Source organism: Oncorhynchus mykiss, unplaced genomic scaffold, assembly GCF_057628025.1.
Source record: "Oncorhynchus mykiss isolate SJ-2025 unplaced genomic scaffold, ASM5762802v1 scaffold103, whole genome shotgun sequence".
NCBI classification, from domain to species: domain Eukaryota; kingdom Metazoa; phylum Chordata; class Actinopteri; order Salmoniformes; family Salmonidae; genus Oncorhynchus; species Oncorhynchus mykiss.
This window is the reverse complement of record NW_028322102.1, coordinates 1,726,846-1,754,265: the sequence shown is the minus strand read 5'-3', so window position 1 is coordinate 1,754,265 and position 27,420 is coordinate 1,726,846. Positions and strand designations below refer to the sequence as shown.

The 27,420-nt window shown below is 54.6% G+C and overlaps 1 protein-coding gene across 4 annotated transcripts in view; it reads left to right on the top strand.

Annotated features, from left to right (window-relative positions):
- The window catches only part of LOC110513667 (dedicator of cytokinesis protein 1), a 636,864-nt gene that overhangs the window by 75,931 nt on the left and 533,513 nt on the right, over positions 1-27,420 (top strand). For all 4 annotated transcript variants that reach the window (XM_090228873.1, XM_090228870.1, XM_090228871.1 and 1 more), the window contains exons 7-9: positions 2,694-2,829; positions 17,751-17,908; positions 18,972-19,053. In XM_090228873.1, the coding sequence (XP_090084999.1) occupies positions 2,694-2,829; positions 17,751-17,908; positions 18,972-19,053 (376 nt within the window). The remainder of the gene's footprint in view (positions 1-2,693; positions 2,830-17,750; positions 17,909-18,971; positions 19,054-27,420) is intronic.

Sequence of the window (27,420 nt, the reverse complement as noted above, 5' to 3'; positions counted from 1 at the left end):
CCCCGCTGTCTCTGCCTGGGGGTTTGGCTCATATACTCCACCTCCCTGCTCTTCAGTCTCCCCCGCTGTCTCTGCCTGGGGGTTTGGCTCATATACTCCACCTCCACGCTCTTCAGTCTCCCCCGCTGTCTCTGCCTGGGGGTTTGGCTCATATACTCCACCTCCACGCTCTTCAGTCTCCCCCGCTGTCTCTGCCTGGGGGTTTGGCTCATATACTCCACCTCCACGCTCTTCAGTCTCCCCCGCTGTCTCTGCCTGGGGGTTTGGCTCATATACTCCACCTCCACGCTCTTCAGTCTCCCCCGCTGTCTCTGCCTGGGGGTTTGGCTCATATACTCCACCTCCACGCTCTTCAGTCTCCCCCGCTGTCTCTGCCTGGGGGTTTGGCTCATATACTCCACCTCCACGCTCCTCAGTCTCCCCCGCTGTCTCTGCCTGGGGGGTTTGGCTCATATACTCCACCTCCACGCTCTTCAGTCTCCCCCGCTGTCTCTGCCTGGGGGTTTGGCTCATATACTCCACCTCCACGCTCCTCAGTCTCCCCGGCTGTCTCTGCCTGGGGGTTTGGCTCATATACTCCACCTCCCTGCTCCTCAGTCTCCCCCGCTGTCTCTGCCTGGGGGTTTGGCTCATATACTCCACCTCCCTGCTCTTCAGTCTCCCCCTCTGTCTCTGCCTGGGGGTTTGGCTCATATACTCCACCTCCACGCTCTTCAGTCTCCCCCGCTGTCTCTGCCTGGGGGTTTGGCTCATATACTCCACCTCCCTGCTCTTCAGTCTCCCCCGCTGTCTCTGCCTGGGGGTTTGGCTCATATACTCCACCTCCCTGCTCTTCAGTCTCCCCCGCTGTCTCTGCCTGGGGGTTTGGCTCATATACTCCACCTCCACGCTCTTCAGTCTCCCCCGCTGTCTCTGCCTGGGGGTTTGGCTCATATACTCCACCTCCCTGCTCCTCAGTCTCCCCCTCTGTCTCTGCCTGGGGGTTTGGCTCATATACTCCACCTCCCTGCTCTTCAGTCACCTCCCTGCTCTTTGGCTCATATACGCCACCTCTCCGCTCTTCAGCTCCCTGCTCCTCTGGGTGACCAGATGAGAGGAGAGTCTGTCAGATATGTCCTTCAGATGAGCCCTGTTCACTTCACTGCTGTGTAAACTACCTCTTCTCTCTCTCTCTCTCTCTCCGTCTCTCTCTCTCCGTCTCTCTCCCTCTCTCCGTCTGACTCTCCCCGTCTGACTCGCTCTGTCTATTTTTCTCTCTGCTCGATCTGTCTCTGATTCTCGGTCTCTGTCGCTCTCGCTCTCCCTCCCTACCTCTTTCCTCCTACTCTGCCAACCTTCTTATCTCTCTGTGTGAAGGGTGTGTATGTTATGAGAAGGCAGAAGGCCCAGGCAGTAGCAATGTGATGTAGGCTGTCTGTTCTCTAACTCTCCTCCCTCTCTCTCTGCCTCCTTCCTTCTCTCGCTCTCCTTCTCTCGCTCTCCTTCTCTCTCTCCTTCTCCTTTCTCTCTCTCTCTCTGCTTCTCCTCTCTCACTCTCGCTCTCCTTCTCTCGCTCTCCTTCTCTCGCTCTCGCTCTCTCCTTCTCTTGCTCTCGCTCGCTCTCTGCCTCCTTTTCTCTCTCTCTCTCTCTCGCTGTCTCTCTCTCTCTCTCTCTCTCTCTCTCCTTTTTCCTTCTCTTGTTCCCTCTCCATTTCTCTCTCCTCCCTCCCACTCCAAATGTCATATTATGAAAATACAGTGGGGAGTACAATTTTGCAGGTTTTCCTACTTACAAAGCATGCAGAGGTCTGTATTTTTTCACACTTCAACTGTGAGAGACGGAATCTAAAACAAAAATCCAGAAAATCACATTGTATGATTGTTAAAGTAATTAATTTGCATTTTATTGCATGACATAAGCTAAGGAGTGGCTCCGTAAGAAGCATCTCAAGGTCCTGGAGTGGCCTAGCCTGTCTCCAGACCTGAACCCAATAGAAAATCTTTGGAGGGAGCTGAAAGTTCGTATTGCCCAGCGACAGCCCCGAAACCTGAAGGATCTGGAGAAGGTCTGTATGGAGGAGCAGGCCAAAATCCCTGTTGCAGTGTGTGCAAACCTGGACAAGAACTACAGGAAACGTATGATCTCTGTAATTGCAAACAAAGGTTTCTGTACCAAATATTAAGTTCTGCTTTTCTGATGTATCAAATACTTATGTCATGCAATAAAATGCAAATTAATTACTTAAAAATCATATAATGTGATTTTCTGGATTTTTGTTTTAGATTCTGTCTCTCACAGTTGAACTGTACCTATGATAAAAATTACAGACCTCTACATGCTTTGTAAGTAGGAAAACTAGAAAAATCGGCAGTGTATTAAATACTTGTTCTCCCCACTGTATACAGTGTTGTAACGATAGTTGAGGAACAAAAGGGAAAATAAATAAGCATAAATATGGGTTGTATTTACAATGGTGTTCGTTCTTCACTGGTTTCCCTTTTCTCGTGGCAACAGGTCACAAATCTTGCTGCTGTGATGGCACACTGTGGTATTTCACCCAGTAGATATGGGAGTTTATCAAAATTTGGTTTGTTTTCAAATGCTTTGTAGGTCTGTGTAATCTGAGGGAAATATGTATCTCTCTGCTCTCTCCTCTCCTCTCTCTCTGCCTCTCCTCTCCTCTCCTCTCTCCTCTCCTCTCCTTGTATATCAGGTACCTGGATCTAGACCTCGTGGTGAGAGATAAAGATGGCAACATCTTGGACCCCGACTCTACCAGCACCGTCTCTCTCTTCAGAGCCCATGAAGCTGCTTCCAAACAGATCGAGGACAGGATCCAAGAGGAGAAGGTATACATCAGACATCAATCAGTTCAGACATCAATCAAGTAATCAATCAATCATATTCATTTATAAACCCGTATTTACATCAACAGCGATTTTACAGTAACCTGGCCTCGCTCCCAACGAGCAAGCAGAAGATCACGGCAACGATATGCACAGAGAATAAGAAATGAAACATCCCATTTTGCCACATGGTCTCCCCAGTGAGAGGCAGCGATGTGGAATGAGATTTTCTGTGTTGCTGTGTTATTATAGAACATGTTAACACTATTCAGGCCTTTTCCCCTCTCACCTCCTGTATGTGACACGTCATGAACAACTGCCACCTCCTCTCCTCTCTCTCCCTGCCCTCTCCTCTCTCTCCCTGCCCTCTCCTCTCTCTCCCTGCCCTCTCCTCTCTCTCCCTGCCCTCTCCTCTTTCCCTGCCCTCTCCTCTCTTTCCCTGCCCTATACTCTTTCCATGCCCTCTCCTCTCTTTCCCTGCCCTCTCCTCTCTTTCCCTGCCCTCTCCTCTCTCTCCCTGCCCTCTCCTCTCTCTCCCTGCCCTCTCCTCTCTCTCCCTGCCACCTCTCCTCTCTCTCCCCGCCACCTCTCCTCTCTCTCCCCGCCACCTCTCCTCTCTCTCCCTGCCACCTCTCCTCTCTCTCCCTGCCACCTCTTCTCTCTCTCCCTGACCTCTCCTCTCTCTCCCTGACCTCTCCTCTCTCTCCCTGACCTCTCCTCTCTCTCCCTGACCTCTCCTCTCTCTCCCTGACCTCTCCTCTCTCTCCCTGCCACCTCTCCTCTCTCTCCCTGCCACCTCTCCTCTCTCTCCCTGCCACCTCTCCTCTCTCTCCCTGCCACCTCTCCTCTCTCTCCCTGCCACCTCTCCTCTCTCTCCCTGCCACCTCTCCTCTCTCCCTGCCACCTCTCTTCTCTCTCAACCTGCCACCTCTCCTCTCTCTCCCTGCCCTCTCCTCTCTCTCCCTGCCCTCTCCTCTCTCTCCCTGCCCTCTCTCTCCCTGCCCTCTCTCTCCCTGCCCTCTCTCTCCCTGCCCTCTCTCTCCCTGCCCTCTCTCTCCCTGCCCTCTCTCTCCCTGCCCTCTCTCTCCCTGCCCTCTCTCTCCCTGCCCTCTCCTCTCTCTCCCTGCCCTCTCTCTCCCTGCCCTCTCTCTCCCTGCCCTCTCTCTCCCTGCCCTCTCTCTCCCTGCCCTCTCTCTCCCTGCCCTCTCTCTCCCTGCCCTCTCTCTCCCTGCCCTCTCTCTCCCTGCCCTCTCTCTCCCTGCCCTCTCTTCTCTCTCCCTGCCCTCTCTTCTCTCTCCCTGCCCTCTCCTCTCTCTCCCTGCCACCTCTCCTCTCTCTCCCTGCCACCTCTCCTCTCTCTCCCTGCCACCTCTCCTCTCTCCCTGCCACCTCTCTTCTCTCTCAACCTGCCACCTCTCCTCTCTCTCCCTGCCCTCTCCTCTCTCTCCCTGCCCTCTCCTCTCTCTCCCTGCCCTCTCTCTCCCTGCCCTCTCTCTCCCTGCCCTCTCTCTCCCTGCCCTCTCTCTCCCTGCCCTCTCTCTCCCTGCCCTCTCTCTCCCTGCCCTCTCTCTCCGTGCCCTCTCTCTCCCTGCCCTCTCTCTCCCTGCCCTCTCTTCTCTCTCCCTGCCCTCTCTTCTCTCTCCCTGCCCTCTCCTCTCTCTCCCTGCCACCTCTCCTCTCTCTCCCTGCCCTCTCCTCTCTTTCCCTGCCCTCTCCTCTCTTTCCCTGCCCTCTCCTCTCTCTCCCTGCCCTCTCCTCTCTCTCCCTGCCCTCTCCTCTCTCTCCCTGCCCTCTCCTCTCTCTCCCTGCCATCTCTCCTCTCTCTCCCTGCCACCTCTCCTCTCTCTCCCTGCCACCTCTCCTCTCTCTCCCTGCCATCTCTCCTCTCTCTCCCTGCCCTCTCCTCTCTCTCCCTGCCATCTCTCCTCTCTCTCCCTGCCCTCGCTCTCCCTGCCCTCTCCTCTCTCTCCCTGCCCTCTCCTCTCTCTCCCTGCCCTCTCTCTCCCTGCCCTCTCTCTCCCTGCCCTCTCTCTCCCTGCCCTCTCTCTCCCTGCCCTCTCTCTCCCTGCCCTCTCTCTCCCTGCCCTCTCCCTCCCTGCCCTCTCTCTCCCTGCCCTCTCTTCTCTCTCCCTGCCACCTCTCCTCTCTCTCCCTGCCACCTCTCCTCTCTTTCCCTGCCCTCTCCTCTCTTTCCCTGCCCTCTTCTCTTTCCCTGCCTCTCCTCTCTTTCCCTGCCCTCTCCTCTCTCTCCCTGCCCTCTCCTCTCTCTCCCTGCCCTCTCCTCTCTCTCCCTGCCCTCTCCTCTCTCTCCATGCCACCTCTCTTCTCTTTCCCTGCCCTCTTCTCTCTTTCCCTGCCCTCTCCTCTCTTTCCCTGCCACCTCTCCTCTCTCTCCCTGCCACCTCTCCTCTCTCTCCCTGCCACCTCTCCTCTCTTTTCCTCTCTCCTCTCCTCTCTCTCCCCGCCACCTCTCCTCTCTCTCCCCGCCACCTCTCCTCTCTCTCCCCGCCACCTCTCCTCTCTCTCCCTGCCAGCTCTCCTCTCCTCTCTCTCCCCGCCACCTCTCCTCTCTCTCCCCGCCACCTCTCCTCTCTCTCCTCTCTCTCCTCTCTCTCCCCGCCACCTCTCCTCTCTCTCCCTGCCACCTCTCCTCTCTCTCTCTCCCTGCCAGCTCTCCTCTCTCCCCGCCAGCTCTCCTCTCTCCCTGCCAGCTCTCCTCACTCTCTCCCTGCCACCTCTCCTCTCCTCTCTCTCCCCGCCACCTCTCTCCTCTCTCCCCGCCACCTGTCCTCTCTCTCCCTGCCACCTCGCCTCTCTCTCCCTGCCACCTCTCCTCTCTCTCCCCGCCACCTCTCCTCTCTCTCCCCGCCACCTCTCCTCTCTCTCCCTGCCACCTCTCCTCTCTCTCCCTGCCACCTCTTCTCTCTTTCCCTGCCCTCTCCTCTCTTTCCCTGCCCTCTCCTCTCTCTCCCTGCCCTCTCCTCTCTCTCCCTGCCCTCTCCTCTCTCTCCCTGCCACCTCTCCTCTCTCTCCCCGCCACCTCTCCTCTCTCTCCCCGCCACCTCTCCTCTCTCTCCCTGCCACCTCTCCTCTCTCTCCCTGCCACCTCTTCTCTCTCTCCCTGACCTCTCCTCTCTCTCCCTGACCTCTCCTCTCTCTCCCTGACCTCTCCTCTCTCTCCCTGACCTCTCCTCTCTCTCCCTGACCTCTCCTCTCTCTCCCTGCCACCTCTCCTCTCTCTCCCTGCCACCTCTCCTCTCTCTCCCTGCCACCTCTCCTCTCTCTCCCTGCCACCTCTCCTCTCTCTCCCTGCCACCTCTCCTCTCTCTCCCTGCCACCTCTCCTCTCTCCCTGCCACCTCTCTTCTCTCTCAACCTGCCACCTCTCCTCTCTCTCCCTGCCCTCTCCTCTCTCTCCCTGCCCTCTCCTCTCTCTCCCTGCCCTCTCTCTCCCTGCCCTCTCTCTCCCTGCCCTCTCTCTCCTGCCCTCTCTCTCCCTGCCCTCTCTCTCCCTGCCCTCTCTCTCCCTGCCCTCTCTCTCCCTGCCCTCTCTCTCCCTGCCCTCTCTCTCCCTGCCCTCTCTCTCCCTGCCCTCTCTCTCCCTGCCCTCTCTTCTCTCTCCCTGCCCTCTCTTCTCTCTCCCTGCCCTCTCCTCTCTCTCCCTGCCACCTCTCCTCTCTCTCCCTGCCCTCTCCTCTCTTTCCCTGCCCTCTCCTCTCTTTCCCTGCCCTCTCCTCTCTCTCCCTGCCCTCTCCTCTCTCTCCCTGCCCTCTCCTCTCTCTCCCTGCCCTCTCCTCTCTCTCCCTGCCATCTCTCCTCTCTCTCCCTGCCACCTCTCCTCTCTCTCCCTGCCACCTCTCCTCTCTCTCCCTGCCATCTCTCCTCTCTCTCCCTGCCCTCTCCTCTCTCTCCCTGCCATCTCTCCTCTCTCTCCCTGCCCTCGCTCTCCCTGCCCTCTCCTCTCTCTCCCTGCCCTCTCCTCTCTCTCCCTGCCCTCTCTCTCCCTGCCCTCTCTCTCCCTGCCCTCTCTCTCCCTGCCCTCTCTCTCCCTGCCCTCTCTCTCCCTGCCCTCTCCCTCCCTGCCCTCTCTCTCCCTGCCCTCTCTTCTCTCTCCCTGCCACCTCTCCTCTCTCTCCCTGCCACCTCTCCTCTCTTTCCCTGCCCTCTCCTCTCTTTCCCTGCCCTCTTCTCTTTCCCTGCCTCTCCTCTCTTTCCCTGCCCTCTCCTCTCTCTCCCTGCCCTCTCCTCTCTCTCCCTGCCCTCTCCTCTCTCTCCCTGCCCTCTCCTCTCTCTCCATGCCACCTCTCTTCTCTTTCCCTGCCCTCTTCTCTCTTTCCCTGCCCTCTCCTCTCTTTCCCTGCCACCTCTCCTCTCTCTCCCTGCCACCTCTCCTCTCTCTCCCTGCCACCTCTCCTCTCTTTTCCTCTCTCCTCTCCTCTCTCTCCCCGCCACCTCTCCTCTCTCTCCCCGCCACCTCTCCTCTCTCTCCCTGCCACCTCTCCTCTCTCTCCCTGCCAGCTCTCCTCTCCTCTCTCTCCCCGCCACCTCTCCTCTCTCTCCCCGCCACCTCTCCTCTCTCTCCTCTCTCTCCTCTCTCTCCCCGCCACCTCTCCTCTCTCTCCCTGCCACCTCTCCTCTCTCTCTCTCCCTGCCAGCTCTCCTCTCTCCCCGCCAGCTCTCCTCTCTCCCTGCCAGCTCTCCTCACTCTCTCCCTGCCACCTCTCCTCTCCTCTCTCTCCCCGCCACCTCTCTCCTCTCTCCCCGCCACCTGTCCTCTCTCTCCCTGCCACCTCGCCTCTCTCTCCCTGCCACCTCTCCTCTCTCTCCCCGCCACCTCTCCTCTCTCTCCCCGCCACCTCTCCTCTCTCTCCCTGCCACCTCTCCTCTCTCTCCCTGCCACCTCTTCTCTCTCTCCCTGACCTCTCCTCTCTCTCCCTGACCTCTCCTCTCTCTCCCTGACCTCTCCTCTCTCTCCCTGCCACCTCTCCTCTCTCTCCCTGCCACCTCTCCTCTCTCTCCCTGCCACCTCTCCTCTCTCTCCCTGCCACCTCTCCTCTCTCTCCCTGCCACCTCTCCTCTCTCTCCCTGCCACCTCTCCTCTCTCTCCCTGCCACCTCTCCTCTCTCTCAACCTGCCACCTCTCCTCTCTCTCCCTGCCCTCTCCTCTCTCTCCCTGCCCTCTCCTCTCTCTCCCTGCCCTCTCCTCTCTCTCCCTGCCCTCTCTCTCCCTGCCCTCTCTCTCCCTGCCCTCTCTCTCCCTGCCCTCTCTCTCCCTGCCCTCTCTCTCCCTGCCCTCTCTCTCCCTGCCCTCTCTTCTCTCTCCCTGCCCTCTCTTCTCTCTCCCTGCCCTCTCCTCTCTCTCCCTGCCACCTCTCCTCTCTCTCCCTGCCCTCTCCTCTCTTTCCCTGCCCTCTCCTCTCTTTCCCTGCCCTCTCCTCTCTCTCCCTGCCCTCTCCTCTCTCTCCCTGCCCTCTCCTCTCTCTCCCTGCCCTCTCCTCTCTCTCCCTGCCATCTCTCCTCTCTCTCCCTGCCACCTCTCCTCTCTCTCCCTGCCACCTCTCCTCTCTCTCCCTGCCACCTCTCCTCTCTCCCTGCCACCTCTCCTCTCTCTCCCTGCCATCTCTCCTCTCTCTCCCTGCCCTCTCTCTCCCTGCCCTCTCCTCTCTCTCCCTGCCCTCTCCTCTCTCTCCCTGCCCTCTCTCTCCCTGCCCTCTCTCTCCCTGCCCTCTCTCTCCCTGCCCTCTCTCTCCCTGCCCTCTCTCTCCCTGCCCTCTCTCTCCCTGCCCTCTCCCTCCCTGCCCTCTCTCTCCCTGCCCTCTCTTCTCTCTCCCTGCCACCTCTCCTCTCTCTCCCTGCCACCTCTCCTCTCTTTCCCTGCCCTCTCCTCTCTTTCCCTGCCCTCTTCTCTTTCCCTGCCTCTCCTCTCTTTCCCTGCCCTCTCCTCTCTCTCCCTGCCCTCTCCTCTCTCTCCCTGCCCTCTCCTCTCTCTCCCTGCCCTCTCCTCTCTCTCCCTGCCCTCTCCTCTCTCTCCCTGCCCTCTCCTCTCTCTCCATGCCACCTCTCTTCTCTTTCCCTGCCCTCTTCTCTCTTTCCCTGCCCTCTCCTCTCTTTCCCTGCCACCTCTCCTCTCTCTCCCTGCCACCTCTCCTCTCTCTCCCTGCCACCTCTCCTCTCTTTTCCTCTCTCCTCTCCTCTCTCTCCCCGCCACCTCTCCTCTCTCTCCCCGCCACCTCTCCTCTCTCTCCCTGCCACCTCTCCTCTCTCTCCCTGCCAGCTCTCCTCTCTCTCCCTGCCACCTCTCCTCTCCTCTCTCTCCCCGCCACCTCTCCTCTCTCTCCCCGCCACCTCTCCTCTCTCTCCTCTCTCTCCTCTCTCTCCCCGCCACCTCTCCTCTCTCTCCCTGCCACCTCTCCTCTCTCTCTCTCCCTGCCAGCTCTCCTCTCTCCCCGCCAGCTCTCCTCTCTCCCTGCCAGCTCTCCTCACTCTCTCCCTGCCACCTCTCCTCTCCTCTCTCTCCCCGCCACCTCTCTCCTCTCTCCCCGCCACCTGTCCTCTCTCTCCCTGCCACCTCGCCTCTCTCTCCCTGCCACCTCTCCTCTCTCTCCCTGCCACCTCTCCTCTCTCTCCCTGCCACCTCTCCTCTCTCCCTGCCAGCTCTCCTCTCTCCCTGCCATCTCTCCTCTCTCTCCCCGCCACCTTTCCTCTCTATCCCTGTCACCTCTCTCTCCCTGCCACCTCTCCTCTCTCTCCCTGTCACCTCTCCTCTCTCTCCCTGCCAGCTCTCCTCTCTCTCCCTGCCAGCTCTCCTCTCTCTCCCTGCCACCTCTCCTCTCCTCTCTCTCCCTGCCACCTCTCCTCTCCTCTCTCTCCCCGCCACCTCTCCTCTCTCTCCCCGTCATCTCTCCTCTCTCTCCCCGCCACCTCTCCTCTCTCTCCCCGTCATCTCTCCTCTCTCTCCCCGTCATCTCTCCTCTCTCTCCCTGCCACCTCGCCTCTCTCTCCCTGCCACCTCTCCTCTCTCTCCCTGCCACCTCTCCTCTCTCTCCCTGCCAACTCTCCTCTCTCTCCCTGTCACCTCTCCTCTCTCTCCCTGCCACCTCTCCTCTCTCCCTGCCACCTCTCCTCTCTCCCTGCCACCTCTCCTCTCTCTCCCTGCCACCTCTCCTCTCTCTCTCTCCCCGCCAGCTCTCCTCTCTCCCCGCCAACTCTCTTCTCTCCCTGCCAGCTCTCCTCTCCTCTCTCTCCCCGCCCTCTCTCTCCTCTCTCCCCGCCACCTGTCCTCTCTCTCCCTGCCACCTCGCCTCTCTCTCCCTGCCACCTCTCCTCTCTCTCCCTGCCACCTCTCCTCTCTCTCCCTGCCACCTCTCCTCTCTCCCTGCCACCTTTCCTCTCTCTCTCCCCGCCACCTCTCCTCTCCTCTCTCTCCCCGACACCTCTCTCCTCTCTCCCCGCCACCTGTCCTCTCTCTCCCCGCCACCTGTCCTCTCTCTCCCTGCCACCTCGTCTCTCTCTCCCTGCCACCTCTCCTCTCTCTCCCTGCCACCTCTCCTCTCTCTCCCTGCCACCTCTCCTCTCTCCCTGCCAGCTCTCCTCTCTCCCTGCCATCTCTCCTCTCTCTCCCTGCCACCTCTCCTCTCTCTCCCTGCCAGCTCTCCTCTCTCTCCCTGCCACCTCTCCTCTCCTCTCTCTCCCCGCCACCTCTCCTCTCTCTCCCCGTCACCTCTCTTCTCTCTCCCCGCCACCTCTCCTCTCTCTCCCCGCCACCTCTCCTCTCTCTCCCCGCCACCTCTCCTCTCTCTCCCCGCCACCTCGCCTCTCTCTCCCTGCCACCTCTCCTCTCTCTCCCTGCCACCTCTCCTCTCTCTCCCTGCCACCTCTCCTCTCTCTCCCTGCCACCTCTCCCCTCTCCCTGCCAGCTCTCCTCTCTCCCCGCCACCTCTCCTCTCTCTCCCTGCCATCTCTCCTCTCTCTCCCCGCCACCTTTCCTCTCTATCCCTGTCACCTCTCTCTCCCTGCCACCTCTCCTCTCTCTCCCTGCCACCTCTCCTCTCTCTCCCTGCCACCTCTCCTCTCTCTCTCTGCCACCTCTCCTCTCTCTCTCTGCCACCTCTCCTCTCTCTCCCTGCCACCTCTCCTCTCTCTCCCTGCCACCTCTCCTCTCTCTCCCCGCCAACTTTCCTCTCTCTCCCCTCCACCTCTCCTCTCTCTCCCCGCCACCTCTCCTCTCTCTCCCCGCCACCTCTCCTCTCTCTCCCCGCCACCTCTCCTCTCTCTCCCCGCCAACTTTCCTCTCTCTCCCCGCCACCTCTCCTCTCTCTCCCCGCCATCTTTCCTCTCAACTCTCTCCCCGCCACCTCTCCTCTCTCTCCCTGCCACCATCTCTCCTCCTTTCCCCAAATTCCTCTCCTCACCTCTCTCTCCCCTGCCATTCTCTCCTCCCCCTCCCTGAATCTACATCCTAAATTGCACCCTATTCCCTATATAATGCACTTCTCTCCCTGCCACCTCTTCTCTCTTTCCCTGCCCTCTCCTCTCTTTCCCTGCCCTCTCCTCTCTCTCCCTGCCCTCTCCTCTCTCTCCCTGCCCTCTCCTCTCTCTCCCTGCCACCTCTCCTCTCTCTCCCCGCCACCTCTCCTCTCTCTCCCCGCCACCTCTCCTCTCTCTCCCTGCCACCTCTCCTCTCTCTCCCTGCCACCTCTTCTCTCTCTCCCTGCCACCTCCTCTCTCTCCCTGACCTCTCCTCTCTCTCCCTGACCTCTCCTCTCTCTCCCTGACCTCTCCTCTCTCTCCCTGACCTCTCCTCTCTCTCCCTGCCACCTCTCCTCTCTCTCCCTGCCACCTCTCCTCTCTCTCCCTGCCACCTCTCCTCTCTCTCCCTGCCACCTCTCCTCTCTCTCCCTGCCACCTCTCCTCTCTCTCCCTGCCACCTCTCCTCTCTCCCTGCCACCTCTCTTCTCTCTCAACCTGCCACCTCTCCTCTCTCTCCCTGCCCTCTCCTCTCTCTCCCTGCCCTCTCCTCTCTCTCCCTGCCCTCTCCTCTCTCTCCCTGCCCTCTCTCTCCCTGCCCTCTCTCTCCTGCCCTCTCTCTCCCTGCCCTCTCTCTCCCTGCCCTCTCTCTCCCTGCCCTCTCTCTCCCTGCCCTCTCTCTCCCTGCCCTCTCTCTCCCTGCCCTCTCTCTCCCTGCCCTCTCTTCTCTCTCCCTGCCCTCTCCTCTCTCTCCCTGCCACCTCTCCTCTCTCTCCCTGCCCTCTCCTCTCTTTCCCTGCCCTCTCCTCTCTTTCCCTGCCCTCTCCTCTCTCTCCCTGCCCTCTCCTCTCTCTCCCTGCCCTCTCCTCTCTCTCCCTGCCCTCTCCTCTCTCTCCCTGCCATCTCTCCTCTCTCTCCCTGCCACCTCTCCTCTCTCTCCCTGCCACCTCTCCTCTCTCTCCCTGCCATCTCTCCTCTCTCTCCCTGCCCTCTCCTCTCTCTCCCTGCCATCTCTCCTCTCTCTCCCTGCCCTCGCTCTCCCTGCCCTCTCCTCTCTCTCCCTGCCCTCTCCTCTCTCTCCCTGCCCTCTCTCTCCCTGCCCTCTCTCTCCCTGCCCTCTCTCTCCCTGCCCTCTCTCTCCCTGCCCTCTCTCTCCCTGCCCTCTCCCTCCCTGCCCTCTCTCTCCCTGCCCTCTCTTCTCTCTCCCTGCCACCTCTCCTCTCTCTCCCTGCCACCTCTCCTCTCTTTCCCTGCCCTCTCCTCTCTTTCCCTGCCCTCTTCTCTTTCCCTGCCTCTCCTCTCTTTCCCTGCCCTCTCCTCTCTCTCCCTGCCCTCTCCTCTCTCTCCCTGCCCTCTCCTCTCTCTCCCTGCCCTCTCCTCTCTCTCCATGCCACCTCTCTTCTCTTTCCCTGCCCTCTTCTCTCTTTCCCTGCCCTCTCCTCTCTTTCCCTGCCACCTCTCCTCTCTCTCCCTGCCACCTCTCCTCTCTCTCCCTGCCACCTCTCCTCTCTTTTCCTCTCTCCTCTCCTCTCTCTCCCCGCCACCTCTCCTCTCTCTCCCCGCCACCTCTCCTCTCTCTCCCTGCCACCTCTCCTCTCTCTCCCTGCCAGCTCTCCTCTCCTCTCTCTCCCCGCCACCTCTCCTCTCTCTCCCCGCCACCTCTCCTCTCTCTCCTCTCTCTCCTCTCTCTCCCCGCCACCTCTCCTCTCTCTCCCTGCCACCTCTCCTCTCTCTCTCTCCCTGCCAGCTCTCCTCTCTCCCCGCCAGCTCTCCTCTCTCCCTGCCAGCTCTCCTCACTCTCTCCCTGCCACCTCTCCTCTCCTCTCTCTCCCCGCCACCTCTCTCCTCTCTCCCCGCCACCTGTCCTCTCTCTCCCTGCCACCTCGCCTCTCTCTCCCTGCCACCTCTCCTCTCTCTCCCCGCCACCTCTCCTCTCTCTCCCCGCCACCTCTCCTCTCTCTCCCTGCCACCTCTCCTCTCTCTCCCTGCCACCTCTTCTCTCTCTCCCTGACCTCTCCTCTCTCTCCCTGACCTCTCCTCTCTCTCCCTGACCTCTCCTCTCTCTCCCTGCCACCTCTCCTCTCTCTCCCTGCCACCTCTCCTCTCTCTCCCTGCCACCTCTCCTCTCTCTCCCTGCCACCTCTCCTCTCTCTCCCTGCCACCTCTCCTCTCTCTCCCTGCCACCTCTCCTCTCTCCCTGCCACCTCTCTTCTCTCTCAACCTGCCACCTCTCCTCTCTCTCCCTGCCCTCTCCTCTCTCTCCCTGCCCTCTCCTCTCTCTCCCTGCCCTCTCCTCTCTCTCCCTGCCCTCTCTCTCCCTGCCCTCTCTCTCCCTGCCCTCTCTCTCCCTGCCCTCTCTCTCCCTGCCCTCTCTCTCCCTGCCCTCTCTCTCCCTGCCCTCTCTTCTCTCTCCCTGCCCTCTCTTCTCTCTCCCTGCCCTCTCCTCTCTCTCCCTGCCACCTCTCCTCTCTCTCCCTGCCCTCTCCTCTCTTTCCCTGCCCTCTCCTCTCTTTCCCTGCCCTCTCCTCTCTCTCCCTGCCCTCTCCTCTCTCTCCCTGCCCTCTCCTCTCTCTCCCTGCCCTCTCCTCTCTCTCCCTGCCATCTCTCCTCTCTCTCCCTGCCACCTCTCCTCTCTCTCCCTGCCACCTCTCCTCTCTCTCCCTGCCACCTCTCCTCTCTCCCTGCCACCTCTCCTCTCTCTCCCTGCCATCTCTCCTCTCTCTCCCTGCCCTCTCTCTCCCTGCCCTCTCCTCTCTCTCCCTGCCCTCTCCTCTCTCTCCCTGCCCTCTCTCTCCCTGCCCTCTCTCTCCCTGCCCTCTCTCTCCCTGCCCTCTCTCTCCCTGCCCTCTCTCTCCCTGCCCTCTCTCTCCCTGCCCTCTCCCTCCCTGCCCTCTCTCTCCCTGCCCTCTCTTCTCTCTCCCTGCCACCTCTCCTCTCTCTCCCTGCCACCTCTCCTCTCTTTCCCTGCCCTCTCCTCTCTTTCCCTGCCCTCTTCTCTTTCCCTGCCTCTCCTCTCTTTCCCTGCCCTCTCCTCTCTCTCCCTGCCCTCTCCTCTCTCTCCCTGCCCTCTCCTCTCTCTCCCTGCCCTCTCCTCTCTCTCCCTGCCCTCTCCTCTCTCTCCCTGCCCTCTCCTCTCTCTCCATGCCACCTCTCTTCTCTTTCCCTGCCCTCTTCTCTCTTTCCCTGCCCTCTCCTCTCTTTCCCTGCCACCTCTCCTCTCTCTCCCTGCCACCTCTCCTCTCTCTCCCTGCCACCTCTCCTCTCTTTTCCTCTCTCCTCTCCTCTCTCTCCCCGCCACCTCTCCTCTCTCTCCCCGCCACCTCTCCTCTCTCTCCCTGCCACCTCTCCTCTCTCTCCCTGCCAGCTCTCCTCTCTCTCCCTGCCACCTCTCCTCTCCTCTCTCTCCCCGCCACCTCTCCTCTCTCTCCCCGCCACCTCTCCTCTCTCTCCTCTCTCTCCTCTCTCTCCCCGCCACCTCTCCTCTCTCTCCCTGCCACCTCTCCTCTCTCTCTCTCCCTGCCAGCTCTCCTCTCTCCCCGCCAGCTCTCCTCTCTCCCTGCCAGCTCTCCTCACTCTCTCCCTGCCACCTCTCCTCTCCTCTCTCTCCCCGCCACCTCTCTCCTCTCTCCCCGCCACCTGTCCTCTCTCTCCCTGCCACCTCGCCTCTCTCTCCCTGCCACCTCTCCTCTCTCTCCCTGCCACCTCTCCTCTCTCTCCCTGCCACCTCTCCTCTCTCCCTGCCAGCTCTCCTCTCTCCCTGCCATCTCTCCTCTCTCTCCCCGCCACCTTTCCTCTCTATCCCTGTCACCTCTCTCTCCCTGCCACCTCTCCTCTCTCTCCCTGTCACCTCTCCTCTCTCTCCCTGCCAGCTCTCCTCTCTCTCCCTGCCAGCTCTCCTCTCTCTCCCTGCCACCTCTCCTCTCCTCTCTCTCCCTGCCACCTCTCCTCTCCTCTCTCTCCCCGCCACCTCTCCTCTCTCTCCCCGTCATCTCTCCTCTCTCTCCCCGCCACCTCTCCTCTCTCTCCCCGTCATCTCTCCTCTCTCTCCCCGTCATCTCTCCTCTCTCTCCCTGCCACCTCGCCTCTCTCTCCCTGCCACCTCTCCTCTCTCTCCCTGCCACCTCTCCTCTCTCTCCCTGCCAACTCTCCTCTCTCTCCCTGTCACCTCTCCTCTCTCTCCCTGCCACCTCTCCTCTCTCCCTGCCACCTCTCCTCTCTCCCTGCCACCTCTCCTCTCTCTCCCTGCCACCTCTCCTCTCTCTCTCTCCCCGCCAGCTCTCCTCTCTCCCCGCCAACTCTCTTCTCTCCCTGCCAGCTCTCCTCTCCTCTCTCTCCCCGCCCTCTCTCTCCTCTCTCCCCGCCACCTGTCCTCTCTCTCCCTGCCACCTCGCCTCTCTCTCCCTGCCACCTCTCCTCTCTCTCCCTGCCACCTCTCCTCTCTCTCCCTGCCACCTCTCCTCTCTCCCTGCCACCTTTCCTCTCTCTCTCCCCGCCACCTCTCCTCTCCTCTCTCTCCCCGACACCTCTCTCCTCTCTCCCCGCCACCTGTCCTCTCTCTCCCCGCCACCTGTCCTCTCTCTCCCTGCCACCTCGTCTCTCTCTCCCTGCCACCTCTCCTCTCTCTCCCTGCCACCTCTCCTCTCTCTCCCTGCCACCTCTCCTCTCTCCCTGCCAGCTCTCCTCTCTCCCTGCCATCTCTCCTCTCTCTCCCTGCCACCTCTCCTCTCTCTCCCTGCCAGCTCTCCTCTCTCTCCCTGCCACCTCTCCTCTCCTCTCTCTCCCCGCCACCTCTCCTCTCTCTCCCCGTCACCTCTCTTCTCTCTCCCCGCCACCTCTCCTCTCTCTCCCCGCCACCTCTCCTCTCTCTCCCCGCCACCTCTCCTCTCTCTCCCCGCCACCTCGCCTCTCTCTCCCTGCCACCTCTCCTCTCTCTCCCTGCCACCTCTCCTCTCTCTCCCTGCCACCTCTCCTCTCTCTCCCTGCCACCTCTCCCCTCTCCCTGCCAGCTCTCCTCTCTCCCCGCCACCTCTCCTCTCTCTCCCTGCCATCTCTCCTCTCTCTCCCCGCCACCTTTCCTCTCTATCCCTGTCACCTCTCTCTCCCTGCCACCTCTCCTCTCTCTCCCTGCCACCTCTCCTCTCTCTCCCTGCCACCTCTCCTCTCTCTCTCTGCCACCTCTCCTCTCTCTCTCTGCCACCTCTCCTCTCTCTCCCTGCCACCTCTCCTCTCTCTCCCTGCCACCTCTCCTCTCTCTCCCCGCCAACTTTCCTCTCTCTCCCCTCCACCTCTCCTCTCTCTCCCCGCCACCTCTCCTCTCTCTCCCCGCCACCTCTCCTCTCTCTCCCCGCCACCTCTCCTCTCTCTCCCCGCCAACTTTCCTCTCTCTCCCCGCCACCTCTCCTCTCTCTCCCCGCCATCTTTCCTCTCAACTCTCTCCCCGCCACCTCTCCTCTCTCTCCCTGCCACCATCTCTCCTCCTTTCCCCAAATTCCTCTCCTCACCTCTCTCTCCCCTGCCATTCTCTCCTCCCCCTCCCTGAATCTACATCCTAAATTGCACCCTATTCCCTATATAATGCACTTCTTTTGACCAGGGCCCTATAGGGATTATGGTGCCACATGAAGTGACTCTAAATTGGTTAAGTGCCCTTCAGCTGTGAGGAGTCATCTTGTGAGACCTTTCCATCTCTGTCTTTGTGTATACACGGAGTGATATTACATTGTCTCAGGTCACCACCATGAATGTTAATGCCTTCTTTCAGATGCTCCGGCATGTTTTTTTTTTAAAGGGCTTTTGTGAATTTTAATCAGAACTAGCACCTCTTCTCAAAATCATTATCACATACAGTACCAGTCATTCAGGGTTTTTCTTTATTTTTTAAAACTATGTTCTACATTGTAAAATAATAGTGAAGACATCAACTATGGAACAACACAGTAACCAAAAAAGTGTTAAACAAATCAAAATATATTTTATATATTAGTTTCTTCAAAGTAGCCACCTTTTGCCTTGACAGATTTTCACACTCTTGGCATTCTCTCAACCAGCTTCACCTGGAATTATTTTCCAACAGTCTTGAAGGAGTAGTAACCCAGGCACTAAACCAGGCACTATCTAGTCTGCCTGATGAGTAATAACAGTCCAGTCTAATGAAGATGGGTCTGACTGATGGGGAATAACAGACCAGTCTAATGAAGATGGGATCTCTGATGGGGAATAACAGTCCAGTCTAATGAAGATGGGTCTGACTGATGGGGAATAACAGTCTAGTCAGTGTGTCCATCCTCAGTGCTTAAAACTAGTCACCTTCAAATGTCTCTTTTGTGTCTATTTTGTGTTAGTGATTCTCAACCTTCATAGGCCTGTGGCCCAGATGATATGACAGTCAGGCTAGGGAAGTCTACTGGACCCCTGTATTAAATACAACATCTCTGTTTCCTCCTCCTCTCCCTGGGACAGTCTCAGAAACAGAATGTAGATCTGAGCAGGCAGGCCAAGTTCGCCCAGACACCGTCCTTCGCTCTCTTCGTCACCCTGAAGAACGTGGTGTGTAAGATCGGCGAAGACGCAGAGGTCCTCATGTCCCTCTACGACCCTGTTGAGTCAAAGTTCATCAGGTATGTAACCTCCTATGACGTCATAGGTTTAAAGGTCATCGTTGTACAGTACATAGAGCCCATAGGGAGAGCGTTGCATTGTGGGTTTTGTAGTCGACTTGAGCTTCAACAGATTTCCGCAACGATTTTCCCAAGTTACTACCAAACTTATCAGAACGACAAATTGAGACATTTGCTCTTATATAACACTGTAAATGATAGGAATTAGTTGTTTTGAATGGTTTCTTTTCAGGTTAAAGGTCATCAGGTCTGTTCCTCTGTGACCCTCTGAGGGTTAAAGTTTATCAGGTATGCCAAGGGTCGCAAGAGTTCTGGATTCCCTCCCTGGTTAGAGGATTCCCTCCCAGGTTAAAGCATTCCCTACCTGGTTAGAGCATTCCCTCCCTGGTTAGAGCATTCCCTCCCTGGTTAGAGCATTCCCTCCCTGGTTAGAGGATTCCCTCCCCGGTTAGAGGGTTCCCTCCCCGGTTAGAGGATTCCCTCCCTGGTTAGAGGATTCCCTCCCCGGTTAGAGGGTTCCCTCGCCGGTTAGAGGGTTCCCTCCCCGGTTAGAGGGTTCCCTCCCCGGTTAGAGGGTTCCCTCGCCGGTTAGAGGGTTCCCTCCCCGGTTAGAGGGTTCCTTCCCCGGTTAGAGGATTCCCTCCCAGGTTAAAGCATTCCCTCCCTGGTTAGAGCATTCCCTCCCTGGTTAGAGCATTCCCTCCCAGGTTGGAGCATTCCCTCCCTGGTTGGAGCATTCCCTCCCTGGTTAGAGGATTCCCTCCCTGGTTATTTCCTCACTATTGTGGGAATCCTCTCATCAGGATTCCTGGAGAACCTCTGAATCATGGGAATAGTATTGTCCTAGGCCCGAGTGCAGAGCCAGGAACGTTACAGCACAGACCCGGCTGCCAGCCTGCCGGGGGGTTTTCTCTTGTTCCAGGATACTGTTCAGGAAACGTCTCCTCTGTGTACGACATTAGTCAGTCGATTGTCATTTGTTCATCTTGAGACTAGAGAGTTGATTTGTGATGCCAGATTGTAAAGCTAAAATGTTGATGTCGGTTCTTCCCCTCCTCCCCAGTGAGAATTACCTGGTGCGATGGTCCAGTCAAGGCCTGGTGAAAGATATAGACCAGCTACATAACCTGAGATCAGTCTTCACTGTGAGTATATGTAGATATAGACCAGCTACATCACTGTGAGTATATGTAGATATAGACCAGCTACATCACTGTGAGTATGTGTAGATATAGACCAGCTACATCACTGTGAGAATATGTAGATATAGACCAGCTACATCACTGTGAGTATATGTAGATATAGACCAGCTACATCACTGTGAGTATATGTAGATATAGACCAGCTTCATCACTGTGAGTATATGTAGATATAGACAAGCTACATCACTGTGAGTATATGTAGATATAGACCAGCTACATCACTGTGAGTATATGTAGATATAGACCAGCTACATCACTGTGAGTATATGTAGATATAGACCAGCTTCATCACTGTGAGTATATGTAGATATAGACCAGCTCCATCACTGTGAGTATATGTAGATATAGACCAGCTACATCACTGTGAGTATATGTAGATATAGACCAGCTACATCACTGTGAGTATATGTAGATATAGACCAGCTACATCACTGTGAGTATATGTAGATATAGACCAGCTACATCACTGTGAGTATATGTAGATATAGACCAGCTACATCACTGTGAGTATATGTAGATATAGGCCAGCTACATAACCTGAGATCAGTCTTCACTGTGAGTATATTTAGATATAGGCCAGCTACATAACCTGAGATCAGTCTTCACTGTGAGTATATGTAGATATAGACCAGCTATATCACTGTGAGTATATGTAGATATAGACCAGCTACATCACTGTGAGTATACGTAGATATAGACCAGCTATATCACTGTGAGTATATGTAGATATAGACAAGCTACATCACTGTGAGTATATGTAGATATAGACCAGCTATATCACTGTGAGTATATGTAGATATAGACCAGCTATATCACTGTGAGTATATGTAGATATAGACCAGCTATATCACTGTGAGTATATGTAGATATAGACCAGCTATATCACTGTGAGTATATGTAGATATAGACAAGCTACATCACTGTGAGTATATGTAGATATAGACCAGCTACATCACTGTGAGTATATGTAGATATAGACCAGCTATATCACTGTGAGTATATGTAGATATAGACCAGCTATATCACTGTGAGTATATGTAGATATAGACAAGCTACATCACTGTGAGTATATGTAGATATAGACCAGCTTCATCACTGTGAGTATATGTAGATATAGACCAGCTACATCACTGTGAGTATATGTAGATATAGACCAGCTACATCACTGTGAGTATATGTAGATATAGACCAGCTACATCACTGTGAGTATATGTAGATATAGACCAGCTACATCACTGTGAGTATATGTAGATATAGACCAGCTACATCACTGTGAGTATATGTAGATATAGACCAGCTACATCACTGTGAGTATATGTAGATATAGACCAGCTACATCACTGTGAGTATATGTAGATATAGACCAGCTCCATAACCTGAGATCAGTCTTCACTGTGAGTATATGTAGATATAGACCAGCTATATTACTGTGAGTATATGTAGATATAGACCAGCTACATCACTGTGAGTATATGTAGATATAGACCAGCTACATCACTGTGAGTATATGTAGATATAGACCAGCTACATCACTGTGAGTATATGTAGATATAGGCCAGCTACATAACCTGAGATCAGTCTTCACTGTGAGTATATGTAGATATAGACCAGCTACATCACTGTGAGTATATGTAGATATAGACCAGCTACATCACTGTGAGTATATGTAGATATAGACCAGCTTCATCACTGTGAGTATATGTAGATATAGACCAGCTCCATCACTGTGAGTATATGTAGATATAGACCAGCTCCATCACTGTGAGTATATGTAGATATAGACAAGCTACATCACTGTGAGTATATGTAGATATAGACCAGCTACATCACTGTGAGTATATGTAGATATAGACCAGCTACATCACTGTGAGTATATGTAGATATAGACCAGCTATATCACTGTGAGTATATGTAGATATAGACCAGCTACATAACCTGAGATCAGTCTTCACTGTGAGTATATTTAGATATAGGCCAGCTACATAACCTGAGATCAGTCTTCACTGTGAGTATATGTAGATATAGACCAGCTATATCACTGTGAGTATATGTAGATATAGACCAGCTACATCACTGTGAGTATACGTAGATATAGACCAGCTGTATCACTGTGAGTATATGTAGATATAGACAAGCTACATCACTGTGAGTATATGTAGATATAGACCAGCTATATCACTGTGAGTATATGTAGATATAGACCAGCTATATCACTGTGAGTATATGTAGATATAGACCAGCTATATCACTGTGAGTATATGTAGATATAGACCAGCTATATCACTGTGAGTATATGTAGATATAGACAAGCTACATCACTGTGAGTATATGTAGATATAGACCAGCTTCATCACTGTGAGTATATGTAGATATAGACCAGCTACATCACTGTGAGTATATGTAGATATAGACCAGCTACATCACTGTGAGTATATGTAGATATAGACCAGCTACATCACTGTGAGTATATGTAGATATAGACCAGCTACATCACTGTGAGTATATGTAGATATAGACCAGCTACATCACTGTGAGTATATGTAGATATAGACCAGCTACATCACTGTGAGTATATGTAGATATAGACCAGCTCCATAACCTGAGATCAGTCTTCACTGTGAGTATATGTAGATATAGACCAGCTACATCACTGTGAGTATGTGTAGATATAGACCAGCTACATCACTGTGAGTATATGTAGATATAGACCAGCTACATCACTGTGAGTATATGTAGATATAGACCAGCTACATCACTGTGAGTATATGTAGATATAGACCAGCTACATCACTGTGAGTATATGTAGATATAGACCAGCTCCATAACCTGAGATCAGTCTTCACTGTGAGTATATGTAGAGTGTTGGCTGCTACTGCACGGTTGTTTACCCAGACCTGTCTTGAGGGATGTCGGTGTGTGTGTGTGTTTTCCCCCCTGTTTGGGCGGCGGTGTTTGTTAAGTTCCCCGGCTCTGAAAGAAAGAGAACGACCCAGAGCGACCCGGTTTGTTTGTCAAAGGTCACCTCTCTACTAATGGCTGGCCAAGGGCAGCCCGGGTCACCAGGCGCCTACGTACGACGAGCTAGTTGGCGCCCGCTACTCCGCTCGCTACACTGGCGGCACAGCATGGATCACAGCAGGACATGAACCATGGACACAATTAAATAGGGAGTTAAAGCAATTTGGTAGTGAAAACCGCCTCCTTAACAAAAGGTTATCCTCCTTTGAAAAGGTTCTCTCAGCCTGGTGGTGTTACGGCTGCAGGCTAATAAACAGATCAGCCTGGTGGTGTTACTGCTGCAGGCTAATAAACAGATCAGCCTGATGGTGTTACTGCTGCAGTCTAATAAACAGATCAGCCTGGTGGTGTTACTGCTGCAGTCTAATACACAGATCAGCCTGGTGGTGTTACTGCTGCAGCCTAATAAACAGATCAGCCTGGTGGTGTTACTGCTGCAGCCTAATAAACAGATCAGCCTGGTGGTGTTACAGCTGCAGTCTAATAAACAGATCAGCCTGGTGGTGTTACTGCTGCAGCCTAATAAACAGATCAGCCTGGTGGTGGTGGTGTTACTGCTGCAGCCTAATAAACAGATCAGCCTGGTGGTGTTACAGCTGCAGCCTAATAAACAGATCAGCCTGGTGGTGTTACTGCTGCAGCCTAATAAACAGATCAGCCTGGTGGTGTTACTGCTGCAGTCTAATAAACAGATCAGCCTGGTGGTGTTACTGCTGCAGCCTAATAAACAGATCAGCCTGGTGGTGTTACTGCTGCAGTCTAATAAACAGATCAGCCTGGTGGTGTTACTGCTGCAGTCTAATAAACAGATCAGCCTGGTGGTGTTACTGCTGCAGTCTAATAAACAGATCAGCCTGGTGGTGGTGGTGTTACTGCTGCAGTCTAATAAACAGATCAGCCTGGTGATGGTGGTGTTACTGCTGCAGCCTAATAAACAGATCAGCCTGGTGGTGGTGGTGTTACTGCTGCAGTCTAATAAACAGATCAGCCTGGTGGTGTTACTGCTGCAGTCTAATAAACAGATCAGCCTGGTGGTGTTACTGCTGCAGCCTAATAAACAGATCAGCCTGGTGGTGTTACTGCTGCAGTCTAATAAACAGATCAGCCTGGTGGTGTTACTGCTGCAGCCTAATAAACAGATCAGCCTGGTGGTGGTGGTGTTACTGCTGCAGCCTAATAAACAGATCAGCCTGGTGGTGTTACTGCTGCAGCCTAATAAACAGATCAGCCTGGTGGTGTTACTGCTGCAGCCTAATAAACAGATCAGCCTGGTGGTGGTGGTGTTACTGCTGCAGCCTAATAAACAGATCAGCCTGGTGGTGATGGTGTTACTGCTGCAGCCTAATAAACAGATCAGCCTGATGGTGTTACTGCTGCAGCCTAATAAACAGATCAGCCTGGTGGTGGTGGTGTTACTGCTGCAGTCTAATAAACAGATCAGCCTGGTGGTGTTACTGCTGTAGCCTAATAAACAGATCAGCCTGGTGGTGGTGGTGGTGTTACTGCTGCAGTCTAATAAACAGATCAGCCTGGTGGTGTTACTGCTGCAGTCTAATAAACAGATCAGCCTGGTGGTGTTACTGCTGTAGCCTAATAAACAGATCAGCCTGGTGGTGGTGGTGTTACTGCTGCAGTCTAATAAACAGATCAGCCTGGTGGTGGTGGTGTTACTGCTGCAGCCTAATAAACAGATCAGCCTGGTGGTGTTAAGGCTGCAGTCTAATAAACAGATCAGCCTGGTGGTGTTACTGCTGCAGCCTAATAAACAGATCAGCCTGGTGGTGGTGGTGTTACTGCTGCAGCCTAATAAACAGATCAGCCTGGTGGTGATGGTGTTACTGCTGCAGCCTAATAAACAGATCAGCCTGATGGTGTTACTGCTGCAGCCTAATAAACAGATCAGCCTGGTGGTGGTGGTGTTACTGCTGCAGTCTAATAAACAGATCAGCCTGGTGGTGTTACTGCTGTAGCCTAATAAACAGATCAGCCTGGTGGTGGTGGTGGTGTTACTCCTGCAGTCTAATAAACAGATCAGCCTGGTGGTGTTACTGCTGCAGTCTAATAAACAGATCAGCCTGGTGGTGTTACTGCTGCAGCCTAATAAACAGATCAGCCTGGTGGTGTTATTGCTGCAGTCTAATAAACAGATCAGCCTGGTGGTGTTACTGCTGCAGCCTAATAAACAGATCAGCCTGGTGGTGGTGGTGGTGTTACTGCTGCAGTCTAATAAACAGATCAGCCTGGTGGTGTTACTGCTGCAGCCTAATAAACAGATCAGCCTGGTGGTGTTATTGCTGCAGTCTAATAAACAGATCAGCCTGGTGGTGTTACTGCTGCAGCCTAATAAACAGATCAGCCTGGTGGTGGTGGTGTTACTGCTGCAGTCTAGTAAACAGATCAGCCTGGTGGTGTTACTGCTGCAGCCTAATAAACAGATCAGCCTGGTGGTGTTACTGCTGCAGTCTAATAAACAGATCAGCCTGGTGGTGTTACTGCTGCAGGCTAATAAACAGATCAGTCTGGTGGAGTTACTGCTGCAGCCTAATAAACAGATCATCCTGGTGGTGTTACTGCTGCAGCCTAATAAACAGATCAGCCTGGTGGTGGTGGTGGTGTTACTGCTGCAGTCTAATAAACAGATCAGCCTGGTGGTGTTACTGCTGCAGCCTAATAAACAGATCAGCCTGGTGGTGGTGGTGTTACTGCTGCAGTCTAATAAACAGATCAGCCTGGTGGTGTTACTCCTGCAGTCTAATAAACAGATCAGCCTGGTGGTGTTACTGCTGTAACCTAATAAACAGATCAGCCTGGTGGTGGTGGTGTTACTGCTGCAGTCTAATAAACAGATCAGCCTGGTGGTGTTACTGCTGCAGCCTAATAAACAGATCAGCCTGGTGGTGTTACTGCTGCAGTCTAATAAACAGATCAGCCTGGTGGTGTTACTGCTGTAGGCTAATAAACAGATCAGCCTGGTGGTGTTACTGCTGCAGGCTAATAAACAGATCAGCCTGGTGGTGTTACTGCTGCAGTCTAATAAACAGATCAGCCTGGTGGTGTTACTGCTGCAGTCTAATACACAGATCAGCCTGGTGGTGGTGGTGTTACTGCTGCAGTCTAATAAACAGATCAGCCTGGTGGTGTTACTGCTGCAGGCTAATAAACAGATCAGCCTGGTGGTGGTGGTGTTACTGCTGCAGCCTAGTAAACCGATCAGCCTGGTGGTGTTACTGCTGCAGTCTAATAAACAGATGAGCCTGGTGGTGTTACTGCTGCAGTCTAATAAACAGATCAGCCTGGTGGTGTTACTGCTGCAGCCTAATAAACAGATCAGCCTGGTGGTGGTGGTGTTACTGCTGCAGTCTAATAAACAGATCAGCCTGGTGGTGGTGGTGTTACTGCTGCAGTCTAATAAACAGATGAGCCTGGTGGTGTTACTGCTGCAGTGTAATAAACAGATGAGCCTGGTGGTGTTACTGCTGCAGCCTAATAAACAGATCAGCCTGGTGGTGTTACTGCTGCAGTCTAATAAACAGATCAGCCTGGTGGTGATGGTGTTACTGCTGCGGTCTAATAAACAGATCAGCCTGGTGGTGTTACTGCTGCAGCCTAATAAACAGATCAGCCTGGTGGTGTTACTGCTGCAGTCTAATAAACAGATCAGCCTGGTGGTGTTACTGCTGCAGTCTAATAAACAGATCAGCCTGGTGGTGGTGGTGTTACTGATGCAGCCTAATAAACAGATCAGCCTGGTGGTGTTACTGCTGCAGTCTAATAAACAGATCAGCCTGGTGGTGTTACTGCTGCAGCCTAATAAACAGATCAGCCTGATGGTGTTACTGCTGCAGTCTAATAAACAGATCAGCCTGGTGGTGTTACTGCTGCAGGCTAATAAACAGATCAGCCTGGTGGTGGTGGTGTTACTGCTGCAGCCTAATAAACAGATCTGCCTGGTGGTGTTACTGCTGCAGCCTAATAAAAAGATCAGCCTGGTGGTGGTGGTGTTACTGCTGCAGCCTAATAAACAGATCAGCCTGGTGGTGTTACTGCTGCAGTCTAATAAACAGATCAGCCTGGTGGTGTTACTGCTGCAGCCTAATAAACAGATCAGCCTGGTGGTGTTACTGCTGCAGTCTAATAAACAGATCAGCCTGGTGGTGTTACTGCTGCAGCCTAATAAACAGATCAGCCTGGTGGTGATGGTGTTACTGCTGCAGCCTAATAAACAGATCAGCCTGGTGGTGTTACTGCTGCAGCCTAATAAACAGATCAGCCTGGTGGTGTTACTGCTGCAGTCTAATAAACAGATCAGCCTGGTGGTGTTACTGCTGCAGCCTAATAAACAGATCAGCCTGGTGGTGTTACTGCTGCAGTCTAATAAACAGATCAGCCTGGTGGTGTTACTGCTGCAGCCTAATAAACAGATCAGCCTGGTGGTGTTACTGCTGCAGCCTAATAAACAGATCAGCCTGGTGGTGTTACTGCTGCAGTCTAATAAACAGATCAGCCTGGTGGTGTTACTGCTGCAGGCTAATAAACAGATCAGCCTGGTGGTGTTACTGCTGCAGTCTAATAAACAGATCAGCCTGGTGGTGTTACTGCTGCAGCCTAATAAACAGATCAGCCTAGTGGTGTTACTGCTGCAGGCTAATAAACAGATCAGCCTGGTGGTGGTGGTGTTACTGCTGCAGCCTAATAAACAGATCAGCCTGGTGGTGTTACTGCTGCAGTCTAATAAACAGATCAGCCTGGTGGTGTTACTGCTGCAGTCTAATAAACAGATCAGCCTGGTGGTGTTACTGCTGCAGCCTAATAAACAGATCAGCCTGGTGGTGTTACTGCTGCAGCCTAATAAACAGATCAGCCTGGTGGTGTTACTGCTGCAGCCTAATAAACAGATCAGCCTGGTGGTGTTACTGCTGCAGCCTAATAAACAGATCAGCCTGGAGGTGTTACTGCTGCAGCCTAATAAACAGATCAGCCTGGTGGTGGTGGTGTTACTGCTGCAGTCTAATAAACAGATCAGCCTGGTGGTGTTACTGCTGCAGTCTAATAAACAGATCAGCCTGGTGGTGTTACTGCTGCAGGCTAATAAACCGATCAGCCTGGTGGTGTTACTGCTGCAGTCTAATAAACAGATCAGCCTGGTGGTGTTACTGCTGCAGTCTAATAAACAGATCAGCCTGGTGGTGTTACTGCTGCAGTCTAATAAACAGATCAGCCTGGTGGTGTTACTGCTGCAGTCTAATAAACAGATCAGCCTGGTGGTGTTACTGCTGCAGCCTAATAAACAGA